The sequence below is a fragment of the Pocillopora damicornis genome, chromosome 1, assembly GCF_964200805.1.
Source record: "Pocillopora damicornis chromosome 1, jaPocDami1.2, whole genome shotgun sequence".
NCBI classification, from domain to species: domain Eukaryota; kingdom Metazoa; phylum Cnidaria; class Anthozoa; order Scleractinia; family Pocilloporidae; genus Pocillopora; species Pocillopora damicornis.
This window is the reverse complement of record NC_142670.1, coordinates 12,645,881-12,658,034: the sequence shown is the minus strand read 5'-3', so window position 1 is coordinate 12,658,034 and position 12,154 is coordinate 12,645,881. Positions and strand designations below refer to the sequence as shown.

The window sequence follows — 12,154 nt, the reverse complement described above, 5'->3', positions numbered from 1 at the left end:
ATTATTATTTTTATACCACGGCAAACTCCGATTCAAAGGATTTCTTCTCGGTTATCTCAGATCTTTACATAAAGTTAATCGTTATTTTATCAGAAAACTAGCGGAGGTTAACGGCCATAGTTTAATGTTCAGCCTCCAAAACGACTCTCCCCTGCAAAAGCGTCATGCAGACCATCACTTTTGTGTTCATTTTAGAAGGAGCGGTGAGGTCAAATGCTCTTTGTGCGAGACGTTCCTGGGTCAGAGTGATGTGCTCTGTGGGCGAGACATTATACTCTACTACTAATCTCTATGCGCTCAAGGAATAATTGATTATTTATTCTGGAATATTCCCTAGTCCTAGTTGCGATGTATTTAGTCAATCGAAGCTTGAAGCGCTTTGACTTATTGCATTTGAGCGATGTAGATAGAAATATACTTGCATATTCCAGGATAATTTTTTTTTTACTTCTTCCGCCTAAATCGTACGCTTCGTCATCCATGTATGTTTATAAATGGGTATGACGTAAGCCAGACTGTTGTAAATAATCGACTCCTTCTCGGGCTTGTTGAAATTCCTATTCAACACTTCGTCTCCGCTTCTCACTTTAAATTGTATACTCTGTGTAAAAGTTCTTTAATCGCGGTTGAATGATGTGTACCGAATAGTTTATAATCTCTTGGTTTATGCCATTTCCGGCTAATATTGGCCCAGTTGAATTCCCTATTAATCGATTTATTTTCGATTCAAATCGATACTCCTTATTTTAGGAATAGCAAATAACAAATGGATAAATGTAACTGATCCACAAAAGATCCAGTCATAAGGGGTTTTTCTGTTCTTTCTAAATTAGTTGTTTATTTAGTCAAAAATCTCTTAAAGGAAGTAGAATAATTATCCTTAAACTAACTGATAGAAGCCCACCACAAACTATTCCGAAGCTCAACACTGACACAATCTCACAGTTGTCTCCAAAGTGCCTCCAAATTAACAATCTTCCACAGTAGCTCTCTCTCGTAATAGCTTTCTGAAAAGTCAGTCACTCCTGACAACAACAACTACTACTGCTGCACGACTGTCAGGCCTTATGTACAAACCATTCTCAAAAATTCCGGAAGCTTACAACACAACTATATGAGTGCATTTACATCATAACTACGTTACCTAATAAAATGCTCCAGAAAGTTCCTTGGTTTTTCATTCCTGCATGACTAGGCTTCAGTTATTATTATCCATAGTAAAAAGTAATGACAGTGTTGAGTGAGACGTTTGTAAACTTAATAAGTGAAACGTTGAATATAAAATAATCATGCAGTAAGCACAGAAAGTTAGCGCGCAAGAATCAAAAGATAAATACATTTAATTAAAGCTGCGTGCGAGAGTGGTTTTTAAAGAAAGAAAGAAGGGTCGTAATTTCCTGGCAAAAATTACCGCCTCGTCTGTAGCAGACTGTGGTCTTAGTCGAAGGACAGTCATCAAGGTACTGAGCTATTAGAAATTTAAATTTATAGATTTATAGCTTTATTTCGATGAATCTTGCCTGCAAATCTACGATCGCCGAGAAAATGTACTTCTAATCCTAAAGAAGATAGATTACAACTACAGCTAGTTGAGTGCGTAAACAATAATGAAAAGAAAGACCTCTTTTAGCTCGAGATCGCAAATCAGATCGATCGTAACCGACTTACTGCTGTTAACTAAGTGACTATACCAAGTAATTGACCGTCACTTCCTTCTGGCTGGATCTAGTTATTTAAGTTCGAATTCTATTCAAACTCAGCACAGGATTGCAATTCAACTGCCCATACATCCCCAACCTCACTTGGATTGACCTGTGAGCTCTTCCTTGTGGAGTTGTTCTCTATAGAAGATGGAAAAACGATATTCCTCTTTCTTTTGAGACGCTCTCTGATCTGCAGATAGACGAACAACACGAAATACGGTTCTTAGCACAAGTACTCGGATATCCATCGAAACACTAAAACTTGATGATATGCAGTTAATAATCAGTTTGATGTTTTATCTTACCTGGGTGTTTCGCATGCAGTGAAGAGCGAAAATCAGGAAACCCTGCAGCATAAAAATGATTTCAAGATCACTAATCTTAACAGTATACAAACAAATTAGTCAAATATCGATTAAGATTTCCGAGAACGAGAGAAAATTGCATATCTTATAATTAAAAAAGAAGTCCGTCTTCTCTTGCATTTTTGGTTTCAAAATTCCAATAAATATGATGTGACCATTGTAACGGTGTCTCACTTGGTTGTAAAGTAAAATAAGGATAGAGATTGAATGATTTTTGACAATTACCATCGAACACTGACCTGAGCAGAGTTAAGTATGGTGAAGATGTAAACGAAAGCTTTATGTACAGGCGAGAGGAGACCGAATATCCACGTGATACCCAGCAGGGGAATCATCACCACGCATGATTTGATGCCAATTCTAAGAGTTAAAAAGAAAACATTCCTTTATTTTCCTTTGACGATTAATTTTCATTTTTAGATATCGTAAGGCCTTACTGATTAAACAATGAGGAGGTTAGGCAAATAGAGCCTCACGGGAGGACAAGGCAACCTCTTCCACTATATTGTTTTAGTTTTATGTTGTGAATGTTACCGTATTTGCTGAGAATGGTCGTCTTCCCATATTGGCTGCAACAAATTGGTCATCTCCTTTATGACTCGTGCGAGTATCATGATGTTGAGCTGAAGAATACAATAGAAATAAATCGATTGTTTAGATATGGTTATCGCATAGCTAAAGTAGGAGAGGATCCTTGCAAAGACGTTACTAGTTTGGTAATAAGCGTGGGATGAAGAGTCATTTATAGGGAATAGAACTTCCAACCGAGGGACCTAGATTATCAGCTTCGATTCTCTGACAATGAGCTAAAGAAATCGCGAACTAAAGTGTCTGAACTGAGTGAAATATGCAAAGTGAATCCTTATGTTAAATTACATAAATTTGATATGTCCTACTCTTCCGGCTCCTTTCATGTTGATCAATGTTTTTTAAGAGTTATTTTCGCACGAAAACATATCTTGGTATATCAATGCGAAACAGTGAGAAAACATCAACAAGGAAGGGCAAGGTGTTTTCCAGCTGTAGTCGATACAAAAAAGGGAAAATACTAGGGTAATTCAATTTTTCTTTTGAAACAAGTGTCCCGGAAATTAGTATGTTCAACTACTAATACGCGCTTTTAAATTTGTCCACCGCTCACACGTACAAGTTAGGCGAGCTAAGCATTTTCTGTGAACAATATTTTTACTTTTAAGAAGCAAGAGCAATTTTCGTGACACAACTGGAAGACTGTAATTTTTCAGCACATAATATATCATAACATAGTGCGCGTGCCTGCCCTATACAAGTCCTATTGAGCCGCTATGAACAAAACCTTTTTTTTATGCACGCCCGTGCGTAAATAAGATGACGTGAGCTTCTTTTTTTTTACTTGGATTCAGAATTTCTGTCCCGTTAAGCTGCAGTGCAGTTTCCTTCTCTTAGAAATACGGAAGAAAACAGCGAAGAACTGCCCAATTTTTCAATCGGCATTGACCTTTCAGGTCCTGATCCACTGGGAATTCATTCATGCGTTCATTTGGCTTTGATTTCTCCATTTTCCCCGTAAACTCTGAGCTTTTCATTCACGGCTATCGGTTAACTGGATCAAATGTTCTCGCTCAAACCAACGTATAAAATGTGTCGTGTTTTTTACCAGCCAATAGGGACCTTTGTTTACTTTTTTGTGCGTTGTGAGAATTTTGCACTCTATCATAATAAAAGGCTTCTTCGCGTAGATCCTTGTTGTCTCTCTGTTATAAAAGAATTTGCTCATGCTTTTAGCCGTGCGTATATCGAATTATGGATGCACTTGGAAAGTTTGGAGAGCATTCAAAAAGGTAGAGTTGCTCTCGGCTGCGCCTCGAACTACTCTTACGCATTTTCGTGCTCTACAAACTTACCGCGTGCATCCATAACTAGATATACGCACGCTAAGCATGAACAAGTTCTTAACTTTATGGTTGGAATGTGATCTTACCTCCGGGCGTCTCGCAAATATAGGCATTTCTTCTACGCGAAGAGATACTATTAAAGAGCCATCCATTCTTAGTTATCTCCGCCCTTTTGTCGTCACCACCTTGCTCAGAATCTCGCCATTTCGAAATATTCAGTTGTTCTCCACTCAGCCAAGTCCAAACCCCGCCTTTCTTCTGTAAGCCAATGTGCCACGCACTAGCATTCGAAGTACCACGCTTTTGAATCTCACGATTGATAAACTTCCATTCTTCTTCAGTTTCTATGGAGACTAAATAACCTTTCTGGTAGGAGCAAACACGCTTGTTGTTACCCCAATCTCTTCCTCTTTTCGAAAAAAAGTAGGAGGAGTTTTTGAAACAGGTTGCTTGGCACTCTATGAGAAAAAATAAAGGAGTAAATAAATAAATGAAAAAAACTGTTGATACGAAAAAAAAAATGCTGATACGAATATAGAGGCGATCCTCAATCCTCTATGAACGGTTATATACGGGAATTGAATGCATGACCTTTGCGATACCGGTGTAGCGCTCTACCAACTGAGCTAACAAGCCGACTGGGAACCCAATATATTTTTTCAGGCCACATTTTCACTACTACTTAAGTAGAGTTCATGACTGTTCATCAACTGCAGTGCACATATATGATTTTCATATATTTACGTTATGGAATAATGCTGATGATGGACACGAAAAAGTATTTTTTATACAATTAATTTTAATAACAAACGATGGGCACTAAATCCCCCTACCTCACTAAAGCAAAAATTACAATTAGGCTACGTAACGTTTTAAAATGGAAATTGGGGAGATCAGGGTAATAGCATCGTTATTCATTGAATTTTTATTTTGCTCTCCAACTTACGTTTTAAATCACAATCCGATGTAATTCTAACAGGAAGTCTATGGCTCATTATTGGCATAATCAGTCAGATATTATCTGTATTTTACCGTTCATGTTAAGGTGTCTAAATGTTAAAATTGAAATTACACTGCCTCACCTGTTCCTGGCAAACCCATCAACAAATAAAGGATGACTGTGGAAGAGAATAAGCAAATAAATTGATTGTTATCTCAAGAATAACATTTAAAACAAAGAAAAAGTTTATTAGATTTCGAGTTAGACGGTGCTGGTGCATTTTATTTGCTACATGCCCTTTGATGTCTACCCACGAATTTTATAACCTTTCTAGGTAGCAGACAGAGAAATTTAAAAAAGTGTCGCATCTCCGCAATTTACCAACCAGCTGAACAAAACTTGTTACATGTGGAAAATATTTATAAGGATACGATAGACCTTCGCGAACGTCCCTCGCGAAATTCCTAAACGGGTTATTTCAAGTGCAACCAAATTATAAAATAACGAAAAGGATGTGAAATGCGCTATTCAAAAGAAAAGTAGTGTTTCGTTTTAGCTTGCAACAATTCGAAACGGACGACAGCTGTTTCTTTAAGCGAAGGAATCGGGTTTCAAATCTGACCGCTCAAAAAAAACTTCTGTACGATTTGAATCTTGGTCGGTCTCCAAACTTTTTGAGGAAATTTCCATATTATGGGGTGTTACTTAGCTATGGATCAGCCGGCGGCGGAACCTGTGGAACCCATATAATATATATTTATATATATATTTTTGCGTGTGTGCGTGTGTGTATATGTGTGTGTGTAAAAGAAGAGCAACCAGATAAGTATAAAGTTTGCTTTCAGCTACAAATATGAATAATTTAAAACAGAAATATGTTGTATTTGTCCATGACATCCAACTTGGCGAGCATCTGGCAGTCACCTACCCTGAGTGTTAATAATTGAATAACAATTTGAAAGCTGAAACGGTTTGGGTTCCGCGATATTTGAATAACATGAGGGCTCTCAGTAAACCTTTAGGCTAAAATTCATTGTACATGATCCTGGAATGGGGAACACGAGGCGAAAAATTATATCACCGCCGTGATGCTTGTATAATTTTGAGGTGATCCCTTAAACATGACTAATCAAAGGACTTTGTTAAAAGTCAACGACAGAATTTTTTGATTAAGCTTAAATCAAAAAAGATTCTCTACGTGGTTGTAAGGAGTTCCATTGCAGAATTAAATACATAAAAATTGCTCAATTTTCAGGGTTGTTTTAATTATTTTACTGAGTGCACGTCACTTTAACCACCGACGGCTCGTTCAGAGCCATCGAAATTCATGATTACCAATGATGTTTTAACATAGGACGGGAAACGAAAAAGTACACCAATTCAAGTATGTTTTTTTTCCAAACCCCGGATCGAATTTTAAACTTTGCATCTGTGTAACTTAATATCATTTTAAGTACATCCTGATGATTAAGTTCGATCTCTTGTCTAAGCACGTGGAACGTTCAGCAGCTATCTGAAGAGGAAACGTGGTTCCCTTATGACATCTTGTCCTAATGGCATAAAACGATGGCAATTAAGCTATTTTAAATGTGGCTGCCAAAGCTTTTGTGTAGACAACCATGACGCAAACAACATGACCACCGCGCCAATGTCTGGCTTGTGCTATTTGCTTTCTGATTACTTTGCTTTGTATGACGGGCTTCAAGGAACCCAATTTATAAGAAATCCTTCTCTAATTAATAAAAAAATTCGGGCATCTTTAGAGTCCGGTGTGTTTTGTTTTAATCAAGAGTACCATATAACCGCCACCTGACATTTTTTTCTCGGATTGGTTTGGCTGAGTTTTACAGGAAGTTCCAAAATCGATAGAACTGTTTTGCAAATGGAAAGTCGAGATATAATTAAGGTGGCACTAGCCTAGCGCACAGCTATTAAAAAACAATTTGCACACTTTGTTGGACTCAATTGTACTCATCTCGTAACTCATCGAGCGCACGGTACTATTATCGGTTGCTGTCAATACCTGTCTTTACACTTGTACGAATGTGTCATTCCGGGTAAATCTTTTCTCAATTATTTGGCATTGTATGGAAAGTGAAAAATATTGAGAAACTTATAATAAAGATAATGATGATAATAAAAGAATCCCTAAGTTTTGCTTTAATGATTAACAAATAGTTTAGAAGGACTTGTGTAGAGTTTGGTATGTTTCGCTATTAAAGTTCCGTAGGAGTAAGAATCGAAATAAGCATTTCACAACTTGAAAGTCAATTTCGACGGTGTCATAGCTTACTTACCTAGCACACAGCATATTAAAAGGGTTTTGAAAATTTTGCCGTATTCAGTACCATTTACCATCCACTTCATCATGCGCAAGAAAATCAAAGGTTGTTGTTCAGAGTTATCGTTACGCTTATATTTCGTTCATCCCACAGGAGAGTTGCGGACTTGCGGCATCCCCATAAAACCCTTTTGCACGAGTTAGAGTTTAATGCAAATCCTGATCTCTGATCACATGTTCATGGCCTAAGTCTCCATTTTCTTATTCTGTTATAGTCGGACCAATAGACAAAAAGCAGCTTCCACCAGGTGTAGAGCATTGTTTTACTAATACAATCGAAAAACTTTAAGGCATTTAAATATTTTTTGTAGGTCAAGTTTTTTAACGAAGCAGCTCAAAAATAATTGATGTTAAGAATTGTAAATTTCTTTATGAGCTCTGCTAAATGGAAGTTGTCTTAAACAACTTCTGTTTTATCAACCGGCAGCTAAAGCTAGTACGCCATCTGTTCGTATGCAAAAATGGAAATGATTGCCATTTATTCATCTTCCTTATGACATACTTTTCAGTTGGTGGGTCTAATTACTTCGTATGCCTTCAACTTTGATGGAGTAACTCGCTCGTGTGTCAATTAACGTACATTATTATTTTCATTCCACGGCAAACCCTGAATCAAAGGATTTCTTGGTTTTCGGTTTTCGGATTTCTTCTTAGTATCTCCACGCTCATGGAATGATTAATTATTTAGTCCAGAATATTCCCCAGCCCTAGCTGCGATGTATTTAGTTATTCGAAGCTTGGAGCCTTTTGACCTATCACATTTGGGTGGTGTAGAGAGAAATGCACTTATATATTTAGATTAAATTTTTTTTTTACTTCTTTTGTCTTAATCGGACGTTTCTTCATTCATGTTTATTTATAAACGTGTATGACGTAACCTGGACTGTTGTAAACTGTGAGGCACATCTACGTAATCGAGTCCTTCTCTTACTTGTTGGAATTCCTTTTCAATGCTACGTCTCCGCAATAGCTATAATTGAAAACTGGGCCTATTGAAATATTCTGTATTTCTGTCGCTAAGCTTTTTCCTTCAAATTGTATACTCTATGTAAAAGTTCTTTAATCGTTGTTTAATTGTGTGTGCCGAGTAGTTTATAATCTCTTAGTTTATTGTCCCAATTTAATTCCAAGTTAGTCGATGTATTTTCGATTCAAAACGTTACTCCTGTCTTAGAAATGCGAAAAAAAATGGGTAAATGCAACTGATCCACAAAAGATCCAGTCATAAGGGTTTTTTTTTGTTCTTTCTAAATGAGCTGTTTATCTATTCAGACATTTACGTATTCATCTATTTGTTCATTAAACAACAACTTTGAATGTCAGCGCTACCTGCTAAGACTATTAGTATTACTTGTTATTGACGATATGTAAAATGGTTTCCGTGTTTACATAGCCTGATGTAAACACGCGAGAGGTTGGGAGAACACTCGATAAGCGTAGGAAACCACGACGCGAAGGGGAGTGGTTTCCAGCTTATCGAGTTTACATACGCTCATGTAAAATGGTTTTATGGCCAATCAGATTACTATTTGAATTATTTTATAAAATACGATGTCAACGACAGAAAGAGCAATATCTACAAACAAACCCAACTAATTTATTAAACAACTTGTCATATCCTTACCAAGGAGAGACTCGTAAAGGTCACCACTGACACAATATCACAGTTGTCTCTAATCTAACTCGAGATTAACAATCTTCCATAGTAGCTCTCTCTCGGTATACTGTTTTGAAAAGCCTCACAAGAGAATATGGCAACCTCTTCCACTTTTTTGTTTTAGTTTTTTATTTTTTGAGAGCGGTCGTCTTCCCCTGTTGGCTGCGACAAATTGGTCATCTCCTTTATGACTCGAACGAGTATCAAGATGTTGAGCTGAAGAATGTAATAGAAATAAATTGATTATTTAGATATGGTTATCGAATAACCAAAACAGGAGAGGATCCTTGCCAAAGACATTACTAGTTTGGTAACAAGTGTTGGATGAAGAGTCATTTGCAGGGAATAGAACTCCAAACTGGGGACCTAGATTATGAGCTTCGATTCTCTGACAATGAGCTAAAGAATCTCGAACTTAAGTGTCTAAACCGAGTGAACTATGCAAAGTGAATCCTCATGTTAAATTATATAAACATAATAAACCTGCTCCTTTCATCTTGCTCAATGTTTTTTTTAACTATTTTTGCGCGACAAAATATCAATGTGAAACAGTGAGAAAACATCAACAAAGAAGGAGAATATTTTTTATACTATGTAGCAAAAGTTGGAGAATTTATGAAGCTATCCTATGCCAGTGAAGATATCAATAGGTAAAAATTGACCAGCATCCCCGCAAACAGCGGCCACGTCCAAAGTTTTTTTGTGAGTAAATAGGAAAAGAAAAATGTTGCGCGGGGTCATTTCATAACTACTCAACTCGCTTTTAAAGAGCAGAGACAAAATATTTGGCAGCGATTAGTACAGGTATACCAATCACAATCACCAACACTAATCATAAACTCAATGAAAGCTACATAGGCGACGAATATCCAGATGAGGTTGTTAATCGAGGAAAGTCAGCAGCTAAACTCGAAGAAGTGAAAGAAAAGAAAGAAAGACAAATTTTCAGCAAATGAAATGATACCGATTAAAAAATATATACAAAAACAAAGCAAAGAATTAAATGCAACAAATTAAAAGGAGAAGAGCAAGAACAAACCCTTGAGTTTTTTCCCCCACTATTTATCACTCGTATAGCTTTGTAACCCTTCCTTTTTTTTCCAGTAGTGATGCCAAGTAAAATGGCCACCAAGATCACTGGAGGACCTACCCACAAAGAAAGGAGGGAAATCGAAACACTTCACTGCATGAAAACACCATATTTGGCGATCCGAAAGCGTGATTACAGTTTCCAGTGCATGTTGTAAAATAATGAACTTACCCCGTGAGATGACGTGATACATGTACATTTTGGTGTTGATGTTGTAAACTTTCACAACGAAGAAGTGGAGATTCCCTCAATCAGCATCCAATGGAAAGCGGCCATTAAGAAATATTGTATCAGAGCTGCTATTGTAACACAGGCAGCCTGTGGAAAGAAAGAGTTTTCGTATAATTCTTCATATGGGTGAGCATGTGAAAGGCATGTAAAAAATTTCATTCTTTCTAATGAATGTGTTTACAAACCTTTCATCTAGTTCTTGAAGCCTACGCGCGAAAAGTTTGGACTCTTGCATGCTCTCTGGAGCTTCAACGCTGATCCGTCAATGAACGCGAATTTTAACTTCGGCCCCCCTGCAGAGCATTTTTAAATGTCTTCTCTGTTAGCCTTTTGTCCAGACTTCCAACGGTGAAGCCGAACGACTACTTCTCAGTGCAAACTGCTTATCATTTTTTCCTAAATACCAGGCCTGGATACAGTGGCCCATGTATTTCAGCACCACGGTCTCCTTGGCTTTTCCAATTTCGAGCAACAAGTTTTAAGTATTAAAATTTCTAGGCACAATTTTGCCGAGGAAAAAAAATTGTTTAGTTTCTTAGCTACTCTCTCTACAGGTTTATGAAAAGCAATCCTCAACATTAGTATTGTGATATTATCATATCATTTTAAATTAATGTGTAATGATACTTTACCTAATGCAAGTGCACTCGCTATTTCTTTGTCTGTATTGATGTCCGCTAGAGACTTCAGAAACTTTCAGATCACACGCTTTTCAGGCTTTAAGATGTCAATCAGACTCGCCGAGCGGTGTACGAACACGACCGAATGCACGGGAAGAAATACTGATTGACGAGTTGCGTAACAGCAATCAATAGTTTCCCATAATGAGATAATGGACTACTAGAAAATAGAAAAAGTCAAAAAGTGAATAACGAACAACTTTTATGAATCAAAAAGAACAATTGATAATATTTAGATGTATAACCAAGTATAAAGTATAAAGTAACCAAGTATAAAAGCAGAGCTGCAGGGGGTTTATTACTGTACAGCCCTTTACCTCATTAAAACCAATCACTGGCTGTCAAAGAATTTATTCATGGAAAAGTAGGAAGGAGCATCAATTATTTAGAGGGGGGCATGGAGTCAAGGGCTTTTCAGAGGTTGGAGGGCAGCTTTCCTTTATTCATATAAGAAGTGAGACGGTCATCTTCTTATGCAAGTTCCGTGGATAATGAGAGTGAATGATAATTACTGGCTAGATAATTGATGCAAATAGCAAGTAAAGGATTAAAAGCAGGACATTTTAAAATTATGGACGGAAAGCTTCCTCAGTGAACAAATCGATTGAATCAAAGTAGTTATGAAAGACCAAGTAAAAACTGGGAACATTGACAAAGCGATGTTGGAATTTTTCGGTCTGAAGCGGAGATAAAAAAAGAAAAAAAGAAAACTTCGTTGCCTCGATTCAAGCCTTCTGCGCGCTATTTATTTTTTATTTAGTGCATAGAGATAAATCTGTACTCGAGCCACGATGCCTATCCAGCAACAGGGTATTCTTGTTTCTGTAGCGTGAAGTGACAAGAAGTATTGCAATTCTCCCCTTGGCCGGAATGCTCGTCCGTGACATGTTCCTCCCCCCCTCCCCCCACCCAACCCCTTGCTCAGCATTTCCTCAGGTTGTTCTGTCAGTTCGCCGGTACCCATTAAACTCCAAGATGAAGCGAGGCACCATGAGGATAAAGAGTCTTGCACAAGAACAGAGAAAACGGCTAAAAAATATACAAAGCTTTAAAACGCACGAGCTGAGCTCCTAGGCCATTAAATCTCTTGTTTTACCAAGTCGTCGCCGCAGTGGATTAGAGACCTTAAGCAAACCACGACGACGGCGGCAACGGGGACGTAGCAAAACAAAAACTATAATGAGCAGAACAATTGCGATGGAATGCAGCGTTAGGGAAACTGAGGCTTATGGAAGAGAGAGAATCATGAGCGTAGCCGTGAACCACGCAGTAA

The 12,154-nt window shown here is 37.6% G+C and overlaps 2 protein-coding genes across 2 annotated transcripts in view; both read right to left on the bottom strand.

Annotated features, from left to right (window-relative positions):
* The window catches only part of LOC149052052 (adhesion G protein-coupled receptor L4-like), a 204,298-nt gene that overhangs the window by 125,927 nt on the left and 66,217 nt on the right, over positions 1–12,154 (bottom strand). The window lies entirely within an intron of this gene.
* On the bottom strand, positions 1,526–2,421 carry LOC149052058 (adhesion G protein-coupled receptor D1-like). The gene is made up of 3 exons (XM_089186960.1): positions 2,308–2,421; positions 2,009–2,050; positions 1,526–1,893 (listed from the first exon to the last, which is right to left on the bottom strand). Exons 1-3 carry the CDS (start codon positions 2,401–2,403, stop codon positions 1,747–1,749), a joined length of 285 nt encoding a protein of 94 aa, XP_089043086.1. The 5' UTR covers positions 2,404–2,421; the 3' UTR covers positions 1,526–1,746.

Excerpts from the sequence above, each read along its gene's own strand:
- LOC149052058 (XM_089186960.1), bottom strand. The coding sequence starts at position 2,403 with ATGATTCCCCTGCTGGGTATCACGTGGATATTCGGTCTCCTCTCGCCT. Across the intron at positions 2,051-2,307 it reads CCATACTTAACTCTGCTCAG|GGTTTCCTGATTTTCGCTCT; the intron begins GTCAGTGTTCGA and ends TTTATGCTGCAG. Across the intron at positions 1,894-2,008 it reads ACTGCATGCGAAACACCCAG|ATCAGAGAGCGTCTCAAAAG; the intron begins GTAAGATAAAAC and ends GTCTATCTGCAG.